The following is an 11,439-nucleotide window of genomic DNA, read 5'->3' as shown; positions in this document are numbered from 1 at the left end:
TATTAACATTAAAACAACACCGTTACAGAAATAATTTCCGGATATTTTATATCAGAGATGCTTTATAATCTTCGTTCAGATTAGAAGACCGCTAGTCTTCATAAACCACAGACCAACAACTGAGGTTACAGAATTTGATTTACAGGACCATAAAATGTTCTTCTGGTCAGTAGTTTGATTTGTGAATTGAATGTTAAAAACCAAACTAGTCTAATATGAATCAACATGTTCTTTTTTTTAGGTACATTTCACACAAAAGCATTTGTAAAATACCCCTGGACCAAAAAGATTTCACTAAATGTGACACAGAAAACATACTTATTTAGAGTTAGCATTAAGAAATCTAGACTTGAATGCAGATCAAGGATATAACAGTTAATCACATTACTTTAAATGAACAAACAATTAATTTAATATTAGGCTGTTAAGTTAACAGATCTTTAGAATGCCTTTTATATATGTAACATCATCTTATATTTAACAAAAATGGCAATGTGTCTGTGGCAACAGCATTACACCATCTGACCTGATTTCAATTCCCGATTATTTTTATCATTGGTTTATGCATCTGCTCTTCATTTCAAATGGGCTTACATGGATATTACACATTGGCTGATACAATTAGTTTTCTTTCAAGTAGGTTTTGCACAATGACGTCTATGGCTTTATAGTCACGCTGAAAGGGAACGGAACAAGAACCGCAGTTTGGTTGATCCGCCAACCTGCTGAGCACATGATTCTTGGCACCTGTGTATCAGTTTCCACAAAGGACAGAATTTCTGAAGCCATTTGTTTATCAACTCTCGATCGTCTGAGCTTCCTTGCTTTGGAACTGTGGTGTGGGTCCTGTTTCAAGGTCTTCAGGACCAAATACAAATGTTTCACTAACTTCTGCATTGCGAAAAGTATGGATTTTTAGATTTTATAGATGATGATTGAGAACAGCAGATTATTTCATACCTTCCGATATTCAGAAGCATCTATTATTGACATTATTGGGATTCTCGCAAAACACCAACAAAAAGGATATCATCGGATTCATCTTCAACTTTCAATGTCAGATGAGTGACTCTTAAATCCTGTTCTTCTGTGCTGGTGCAATCAGATGCATTTGGCCCTTCTTGTGGTTTGACTTGTACACCTGCAAAGCAAATTCTCTCGTTCGTTTTTTAATCCTTTATATAAGAATATTTTTTTCTAATGAAATTCTTGCTTATATCTTGTGACCTTATTTAAAACGAAAGCATTTCACTTACATGGATATTCTTCAGAATCAGGACAGACCTCCATCACACCTGCATCTCCCTGTAGCTGAAGTGCGAAGTAAACAAAAAAGTATTTCAAATACAAACCTGCTTAAAATAAATAATTTTTAACTTCAAACATTACTTCACCAGTAAATTAACATTAAGACTGTAATACCTTGCCATCAGACCCAGTGTATGATTCTGCTCCATCGGCACTGGTCAGAACAAGCAGATCTGGAGTAACACCTGCTTATAACACATGCTCAAATCATTTAAAATCACTTTCAATTGCACTATAGAATAAAAAATTGCCGTACAGTCGAACTCCTCAAGCAAAGCATCCATTTCGGATCCATTTTTGCAAAAATCTTCCTGTACCTGCAGGAAACATGACAGACTCTCAGCCACTGGGTGGTGTAAATAAGACAAAAATAAGTCAAAAGTCAAGTAGAACACCTTATCCAGGAGTTCAACGTCAAGGAAATCCATCAGTACATCAACCATGTTATTTGCAGCCCCTTAAGTAAGATTTAACAAATAAGAATTAAATCAAACAATTAATTCTTCATGAACAAAGTTAAAACGCCAATAAATGCATGGTATGTAAATAGGCTGCACGATTATGGATAAATTCAGAATCCCGATTCTTTGGTTTCAAATAGAGATTGCGATTCTTTTACGATTCTGAATGATGACAAAGTAATGCATAATTTACTGGAGGTTCTGACAAAAAATATTTAATTTAGGTATGTAATATGTAGGACTTTGATTCAAAATTATTAAATATTTCGTGGTTAACCTAAAATAACTATGGTGTAAGTAAACAAAAGTGATTTTTCTTTTTTTAACTTTAAATGCAAAAGTTGAACTGAAATATTTCACAGTAAAACAAATTCATAAGGTGACGCTTGCAATTAAAGGTTTTTAGAAAGATTTATAAATTTGCCTGATATCTATAGATTAAAGGGGTCTCTAAAGAAAGACACAACTGATGAACATAAGAACGCAGTATTCTCACCTCTAAACTGTTTAAAATAACCTAAAAACATGAAATGCTGTGCACTTGATGAAAAGCTCTAATAGCGCAACTCCTCTATTAGAGTTAATAAAGTGATAAGCGCCACACACTCTGATGGCTTGTTTTACCATATTGACAGATATAAGTGCCAACTCGGATTTGTCCGCGCTACAAACTTCAATCGTTAGTTTCGTTTCAAACATGCCCAGTTAAGATGTGAAGCATAGTCAGAAAAATGTATCACAATCCTGAAAGACACTCATAAGAACAGTTTTGTTGTCAGGCTGTATTTACTTTATATGTTGGTCTGTAATTTGGTGTGAGATTAATTTGGGAGAGTAGGATCTTGTAAACGCGTCCCATGCGTGTGAGTTGGAAACTGTCTGGTTTAATCCCAGTAACGTTACTTCTGTGATCATTTGACACAGAAATAATGATAGTGTGCGTTTGAAAAGACTGTTTGTGACGTCGTCACATACCTTATGATAAAAATGCTTTCACTGCTTCTGCGGCAGGACCAGCACATATTGAAGCGTTATGATTTTAGTCCGAGGTGTAAATTAATAGACACACGAGAATCGTTGATTTTCATAAATGAGATCGCGTGGGTGTTTGAATCGAGATCGCAATCTTTTAACGATTAATCGTGCAGCTCTAGTAAGAAACACACGTTTTGCTCACCAGCTAAAGAATTTATGTCATCTTTGGTCTCTCCGTTTTGTAGGTGCTCTAACTTTAATAGGAATTTTGAAAAGATATACAGTTAGTGAGTTTATACACCTTATTTTAAGAACAAATGACAACGTTGGAGAAAAATAGATACTCACACATGCAGTAGAGGTCAGTACTTCAATTAGTTGTGCTCCTGCCCCGGACACTTCTTTAACCAAAAAACAAAGCCTTATATTAGATTTATATTAAAGTCTAAGATAAAGAAGTCAAAAATTGGCATCTAGTAGCTACCTAGATTTATTTTATATATTCTATTATAATATATATAAAAATATTAATAAGGCGGCCACGTTGCTTTAACAGCTCATAGCTGCACTTAAACTAAGACCATCTCACCAAACACGCATAGTGTAATCTTACATTCTTTATAACCATAGATCAACACATGTCTACATCTACACATTCACATTGACTTAAAATAAGTCTATTAGAGTTTATATTAACAAATGTAATTAATTCACAGGGAAAGCTTTTGTGCATCCTTTGAAATGAGGCCCAAATATTTGTATACATGGTAAAATCAAAGATTTACCTTCAGCAACTTTGATTAAGTCTTCAAAACAGGACATGGGTTCCTCCACTTGAAGCTATATGAATTTACATGAGTTAAGACATTTGCTGACAATAATCCGAGAGCGTGAAATCACATCTTTCTGATCGCTACAATAATACGCTCTACCTGTTCTGCGGGTTCATCATCTAGATCCATCTGCTCCACGAGTCTTTTACAACTCTTATCACCTTGACGTTCTAAAATATAAATAAATTTTTCTCTACCAAATCGATAACCAATTCGTCACTAGGGTAACAGATAATGTATTTACAAGGTTAAAACAGTAGCAAAAAAATACACCTCCACTTTAGCAGAATGCTTTTGTACTTATTCGCGTACCTTTTGGTTCCTCAGAGGAAGCGAAAGCAGCTTCATATTCTGCATCTTCGGCCTATTGTCATAAAACGGTTGCTGCTTTAATATGTAGCAGTGCATCTATGCTTTGTTTATCTATCAACCACAATGAAATATCTATTTACCTGAGAGGAAATCTTCTTTTGTGCAGCATGCATTACTTTGGTTAGCTCATCTACACAACACGCAAGTATAGGATTCTTGAAGTTAACCATTTGAGAATACATACATGATGTGACAACATATCTTAGTAATGAATATAGTGATTCAACTATAAGACAGCCTCAAAACATGAAATCACAAAGGCAATTAGACATGCCTCTAATAAAAAAAGCAATAGATACATACCATCCAGAATTGAAGCTTCCCTGCTTATTGGCTGCAAATATAACAACAGTAGATAAATACAAAAAATGATTTTTTTTTTTTAAATGGGTTTGTTAAAGTAAAAAGTTTTAATATTTCACACCTCTAATGGCTTTTCTGGCAGTATTTCATAGATGTTGAGAGGATCGACCACCACCTCAGAATCATGGTCTACAAGCAGAACCTGCAAAAAATGAACATAACTATAAATATAAAATGAAACAAAAACACACAAAACTGTAAGATCCAATGTGACAAAAAATGAGAAGTGACATTTACCAATGCAGCATCTTCAGAAACCTTCAAAACTTGTGCCTTACACCAATTTCTTCTTACGTGAGACCAGATAACACATTCTGATCCAACAAGTTTCTTCACTGTAGCCTGCCTTATACAACCAAAATCTTAAAAAAGCAATGAAACCGACTGCATTTATAAACTGACAATGGTGTAATAGGATTATAAACACAATAACACTGAAAAATAAGCTCAATTATTTGTGATAAGGCTTACCTGACCGAAAAATCGGAGATGACAGAGACTCTGGTTCAACATGGCACAATTCAGATGGAAGTTCCTGTTGAAGGATGCCATCTGAATTGTCTATGGGACCTGCATCTGATAGTTCCTCAGACTGTTCCTCTTGCTGTATTTTGAGGTATGGGGTAGAGATTTCATAAGAAACATCAGTGTCTGCTTCAAGAGTTTTTTCTGAGCCTATATTGATCTCAATTACCACAGAATCTTCGTAGGGGACAAGTTTTCGGCCATTTAAGAGTTTAACTGATGGGCCTTCATGACTTTTCCAATATTGTAGCATTGCATCATTGATGACAACACCATCAAACTCCAGCTTGACAAAGTGGGGCATTTCAGAGGTTCCCATTCTCTCAACGGTGATGTTTAAAAGCTTGTCATTAACTAGCTCATAAAACTCATCATCTGCCTTTTCATCCCAGAAACCTTTGGAAACATCAAAGCCATCAAGCTGGCAGTCAAACGCCTGAGGGGGAATATCAGATAGCTCGGATGGAAGTGCTTTCACATTCCCTACATTGACTTTGGATTCGTTTCCATAGTCTACAAAAGTAACAGACAATGTGTCATGGTACCTAGTTGTTACTTTAGCACGATACCACAGATTGTCTTCAGCGAAAAGGGCAATTCCCACTGGCAGAGAATCTTCCTTCAATGTATTCTCCGACATATCAGCGACATTCTGTAGCACATCTGCAATCTCTTGAAGTTTGTCAGTTGCATACTGACACCAGAAGAGTTGAGGACCTTTGATGACTGAGGCATATCCATTGATCATATGTCCAACTGATAGTTCAGGGTTTTTGTAATAGGTGCAGGTCGTGACTTCAGACATTTGCTTGACACCTGTGCTCTTGAGCTCAGCTGTTGGTGGACTTTCATCCTTGCATGTGGATCCAAGCACCACACCATTAACATCAAGTTTCACTTCCCACACAGCACCTGAAAGCTTCACAAATGTGCAAACGACCTTATCAACATTTTCTTTAATTAGCCGTTTGAAGCTGGAAGCTTGGTCTGTGCTGTCAACATACTGTTTATTTAGTGAGCAGTGGACGTCGTACCTTGGAAACGAAGCAAACGATTGTTCAAGTTGACATATTTTTGAGGGAGAAATGTCAGCAGTGTTTCCAAAGTCAATGAACTCAACATGAATTGTGTCACCAGTGTTTTTTCTTACTGCTGCACGGTACCAAGAGTTATCATCGGGAAACACTGCACGGACCAGATCACCTTTGTGAATATCAGTGGGATCAAGATATACACCCTTTAACTGGCCATCATTTAACTTCTCGACAAGTGCATAAATGTCATCCTCATCAGTTGCCAGCTGAACAAAAAAGCTAAAGGGGCTATTGTAATGCGAGATGAAAACACTGGCTTCCATCCCTGATTTTATGGGTTTCACTGGGAGATATGATTCTTTGAGAGACATCTGGGGCTTGATTTTAATACCTTCATCTTTCTTAGATTGACAAGGGAGCACAAACTCATTTGGCTTTCCATCATTTGGCTTTCTTGGTGATATCCCTGGTTTTGTGATATAATGGCACCTCTGAAATTCCTGTGTTGGTTCTGGTCCACCATCTTTATGGACTCCCCACCTGTTCCGTGTTGATTCAAATCTAATACCTGTTTGACTTTGGCTGAAATTATGAACCCTGTCTGGTGGATTTTTCTTCAGACCACTGAAACTTTCTCTCACATGGGTTGCCAAGCTATGTGCAATCTTGTTCTCTGTGCCGAAATCTTTGATTGCACTCAGTTCATTTTGGGGGATTTCATTGCAAAACTTCTGTATGATCGATGCATTCACTTCCGTTTTCCCATCATAAAGTTTCACTATCAGTTTTCCTCCCGGTTCTTTTGCCACGATCAACGCCTTGAAACAACCACCCTCTGCTAAATTCTGAAACCACTTTCCCACTTCACCCGGTACGTTGTCTGGTATATCTGAGAGCCCACATTCGATTGCCTGCACTGGGACAGTCATTATGTCTTCTGCTTCGATTGGAACTGGTAGCAAGCATGATTTATTGATATCCAATGTGTCTCCGTAATCCACAAAGTGAACCACGGTTGACAGTTTTGTAGATTTGATTTGCCCTCTGTACCAAAGTCCATCTGTGAATTTAACAAAGCAAACTGTTCCGAACATCTGAGGACACTTGGTGACCGCTAGTTGACTGCAGAGGGTGTTGACTTTGTCAGCTAGTTTTTCTAGCTGGTCCGAATTTCTGTCTAGATGACAAAAGAACTGAGTGGCACTTTTCACACAGGTGACACTCACTTCCTCTTCACACCCAGTCTTGATACCATGTGTGGAATAGTAGTAGGTGTCCAGGCGAAAAGGTGAAATGGGAGACCTTTTAGAGGGTGCACGATCAGCTAGATGTCTTTGGACAAGAAGATTGGAAATGCTTTGGTGCGGGGTTTCCAAATCCACCACATTGAACACAACTTTCTGGGCATCATACATTACAGCAAAAATGGTGCATTTCAAGGGCACGTTTGTGGAGGCTGCAGTGTCAACAAAATCTTGAATTTGCAATGTGGCTTCAGGGCTCCATTCTATAGCTGAGTGAGCGATGAGATTATACAAACTGCATCGAAAGGCTTGTCCCTTCATCTTCAGAAATTCTGGAGTAATCTTCCGAAGATCTTCAACGGCAATCTTCTTTGTTTGACCGTAGTCAATGAAAAGCACATCAACATGTGGAGTATGGTGTTTGTGAATGACCAAGGCTCTGTACCATATACCAATTTCAGGATGACGGGCAACACAAGCTGCTTCAAAAGGAGGCTGAAATTTGCTGTGAGTATAGAAGCGCTGGATATCTTGCATTAGAACTTTCAAACATGCAGCATTTTGGGCTTTTTGACACCAAAAGTCATTTGGACTTTCAATGTAGGACACAGTTACCTCCAGCGAAGTTCCAATTGGAAATAAAGATTCCTTGAAAGCTGATGCACTTTCCGTCACAACAGAAGAACTGGATGGCGTTTCAAGTCGAGTACTTGTACTGACGGTGTCAGTGCTGTGTGATGTTTTTAAACTCCAAGATCTTAAGGCAGGATTGCCCACAAAGCTCTTTTCACATTCTGCAAGGTCTGTGCTGCACAACAACTTGCTTACATCATTTTCGCCATCTAAATTGGATTCCACTAACTGAACAAAATGGGTGTCTTGAAACTTGTCTTGAACGTGCAGATCAAGTAATTTGTTTTCAACAATTCTGGAAAAGAACGATGTGGCCTTCTCATCCCAATGTTTCAGTTTGGGTTTAATGCCATGGAGGGAGCACTTTACTGCCAAAGCGGGAAACTCCTGGAATCTCAGAGGTAGCTGTCGAAGGTTGCAAAAATCAACAATTTCTGTGTTCCCATAGTCAAGGAAGTAAACTTCTGCTTTCTTGTCAATTACCATGCAGATCGCTGCTCTGTAGAACACACCATCTTGTGCCTTGGCAGCACAGAGGAGACCAGCGACAGGCTTTCTGATTAAACCTTCTGTACTTGTTGGATTATTGTACAGATGTCCAAGGTCGTCCATTAGTAGATTGAAATCCTCTTTGTAACGCAGAGTCTGAACCCAAAACTTTCCAGGGCTGTCAACGTGTTGCACAACAGCTACATGTGAAGTGTTAGGTGGGAGACTTCCAGTAAAGAACACTATTTTTTTCCTTTTGGGGTCAGAGTATGCTCCATCTGGGTGTTTGGACTCGCTTCTCACTAAAATTTTTCTCTTTCGAGACCACAGGCTCTTCTGAACAGCAAACTCATCATCGGTCAGTTCGGAGTCCAGAACATATTTCTGTTTCAATTCAAACAACCTATTGATGTTTGTATTCTCCTCGCCATAAAGCGTAACATAGTGGACACCTTCTGAAAGGCTCTGATACTGAAATTTGGCAATCACGGTTCTGTTGAGCAGGACAGATTTCAAGAAATCGATCTGTGAGGCTGTCCAACCAACACCTCTGTCAACTATTCCGTGAAGAGAGCACACGTACGTTACAACCGGCATTCTGAAGAATTCAGCAGCAAGTGGTCTGAGATTGTCAACCTGTACAAATTGTTTCTTCCCATAATCCACATGCAAAACCTCAACCACATTGTTGGCAGACATGACCTGCTGTAGCACAGAACGATACCATTTGTCGTCACTTCCTCTTGATGCACAAGGGCTGCCCAAATTCTCAGGTCTGGCAAAATTTGTTCCAATTTTTCCTTCATAATGCAGAGTTATTTGTTCTGTTAACTTCCTCAGCTCCTGAGAAAAGACCTTGAGTTGACAGAATATACGAAATGGATTTGTTACCTCTGTTACAACCACGGTCTCGACAGTATCTGTCTGCAACTCTGGATACATGTAGGATTGTGTCTTTTCCATTTGCTCAAGGAGTTCGATGGGTTTGTTCACGATGAAAGAAATATCCTGAAGATCCACTGCGAATCCGCTGTTAGCCTGCAAGGACCTCCTAACAAACTCTTTGAACCTTTCACTGGACAGTTTTTTTTCAAAACTTTACCAGTACACATGAGGGGTTTAAGTTTACTCGTAAAATAAGTATATGAACATTTGAACCTGTTGAGAGAGGCCTGGAATTGAACACAATGTGTTTCTCTCAAATCACTCTTTAATGACCCAGTGTCTAGTGTATCTAGAAAGAGAGAAAAAACAGAAAAAATATAAATATGTTATTTTACAAATAATGTCCAAATGTAAAAGTTTGACGCAAATGTGTCCAAACACAATCCCAGGTAAAACTAGAAAAAACTTATACAATGCAAAAATAGAATAGTTGACAAACTTGCATCGTCTTATCAAGATATACTTTAGTAACACTTTACCCATAAGATAAGATAAGATGCAAAACAGGACTGGATTCGGTTCTCACATGCTGTATGAGATATGGGGACAGCAGGAAAGCAGCTTCAGACAACACGCAAAATACTGCATTATGTTCTCTTTTACGTCGTCTTACTCTTAATCAGAAATATAGACACAAAAATTATCCCAAAATGGCAATTTCGCCAAGCATACTTGTAAAATGTAACCTATTATGTTTTACGGAAACAAAACACATTCATGGAGTCATATTCTATGGAGTCATAAAAATTAACACATACTTCATACAGGATAGTAGTGAGAAGAAATAGTGAGTATATACACTGCTTGAAAAATGTAACAACTAAACAAATTTTTTGAACTACTTTAGAAAGACATTAAAAATAAAGTCAAAGAAATGTATTAATCTGTTATTTAAGCGCTGCGGAACAAATCACTCCTGAATAACATATGTTTGATGAACACCACCCTAAACACCAGTTTCCCAATGTCCCAAGACTCACATTTGGTTTTTAAATGATCTTACGTTATCAATCAATCCATCAAAGTACTATAATAGGAAGTTATACATAATGTTCAAATGATCCCAACATAAGACTCAATTCACCAACTAACATTACTAAGAATATGAAAAGCAGCAACTAAGACATGTACACAACCCAACACTCAATCAACAGTGTTTTTAACACGCCTTAAAGTCAAACCATTTAAAAGAAGTCCAACTTTAGGTCATCTTAGCCTATTGAAAACTTGCTGCTCATTAACTCAAGCCGCAAGAAAACACAAGTAGGGGTCTCTGCAGGTCGGAGAAATGGGCGTCCCGAAATGTGGCGGAGTGCCGCACATGTCTTGGTTTCATATTTAAAATCTTGGATACTTTCCCGACAAATTAATAAGACCTTTCGGCACTCCCGGATCAAAAGGCAGGGGATCTTACCTGCAGGTACCCCTGTTTCAGAAACCATAAACAAACAACTACAAGGGACGTAACAGTTACTCACAAACAGCTATGTTACAAGGGACGTAACAGTCATTCACAAACAACTAACAGGACGTAACAGTCGTTCACAAACAACTAACGTCACAAGGGACGTAACAGTCATTCACACACAACTAACGTCACAAGGGACGTAACAGTCATTCACACACAACTAACGTTACAAGGGACGTAACAGTCATTAACAAACAACTAACGTTACAAGGGACGTAACAGTCATTAACAAACAACTAACGTTACAAGGGACGTAACAGTCATTCACACACAACTAACGTTACAAGGGACGTAACAGTCATTCACACACAACTAACGTTACAAGGGACGTAACAGTCATTAACAAACAACTAACGTTACAAGGGACGTAACAGTCATTCACAAACAACTAACGTTACAAGGGACGTAACAGTCATTAACAAACAACTAACGTTACAAGGGACGTAACAGTCATTCACACACAACTAACGTTACAAGGGACGTAACAGTCATTCACAAACAACTAACGTTACAAGGGACGTAACAGTCATTAACAAACAACTAACGTTACAAGGGACGTAACAGTCATTAACAAACAACTAACGTTACAAGGGACGTAACAGTCATTAACAAACAACTAACGTTACAAGGGACGTAACAGTCATTCACAAACAACTAACGTTACAAGGGACGTCACAGTCATTCACAAACAACTAACGTTACAAGGGACGTCACAGTCATTAACAAACAACTAACGTTACAAGGGACGTAACAGTAATTAACAAACAACTAACGTTACAAGGGACGTAA

General features: G+C 38.1%; 1 protein-coding gene across 1 annotated transcript in view; it reads right to left on the bottom strand.

Annotated features, from left to right (window-relative positions):
- Positions 1-58: 58 nt before the first annotated feature.
- LOC130435942 (tudor domain-containing 6-like) overlaps positions 59-11,439 on the bottom strand; it is a 30,494-nt gene continuing 19,113 nt past the window's right edge. The window contains exons 3-17 of the mRNA XM_056766840.1: positions 4,784-9,333; positions 4,550-4,674; positions 4,374-4,454; positions 4,253-4,283; positions 4,030-4,079; positions 3,890-3,941; positions 3,677-3,747; positions 3,530-3,584; positions 3,093-3,145; positions 2,947-2,998; positions 1,704-1,765; positions 1,565-1,625; positions 1,423-1,493; positions 1,257-1,311; positions 59-1,141 (exon numbers count right to left, since the gene is read on the bottom strand). Of these exons, the coding sequence (XP_056622818.1) occupies positions 993-1,141; positions 1,257-1,311; positions 1,423-1,493; positions 1,565-1,625; positions 1,704-1,765; positions 2,947-2,998; positions 3,093-3,145; positions 3,530-3,584; positions 3,677-3,747; positions 3,890-3,941; positions 4,030-4,079; positions 4,253-4,283; positions 4,374-4,454; positions 4,550-4,674; positions 4,784-9,333 (5,518 nt within the window). The 3' untranslated portion in view covers positions 59-992. The remainder of the gene's footprint in view (positions 1,142-1,256; positions 1,312-1,422; positions 1,494-1,564; positions 1,626-1,703; positions 1,766-2,946; positions 2,999-3,092; positions 3,146-3,529; positions 3,585-3,676; positions 3,748-3,889; positions 3,942-4,029; positions 4,080-4,252; positions 4,284-4,373; positions 4,455-4,549; positions 4,675-4,783; positions 9,334-11,439) is intronic.

The sequence above is a fragment of the Triplophysa dalaica genome, chromosome 14, assembly GCF_015846415.1.
Source record: "Triplophysa dalaica isolate WHDGS20190420 chromosome 14, ASM1584641v1, whole genome shotgun sequence".
Classification (NCBI taxonomy): Eukaryota; Metazoa; Chordata; class Actinopteri; order Cypriniformes; family Nemacheilidae; genus Triplophysa; species Triplophysa dalaica.
Note: the sequence above shows the minus strand (reverse complement) of the source record. Positions and strands in the feature narration are given on the sequence as shown.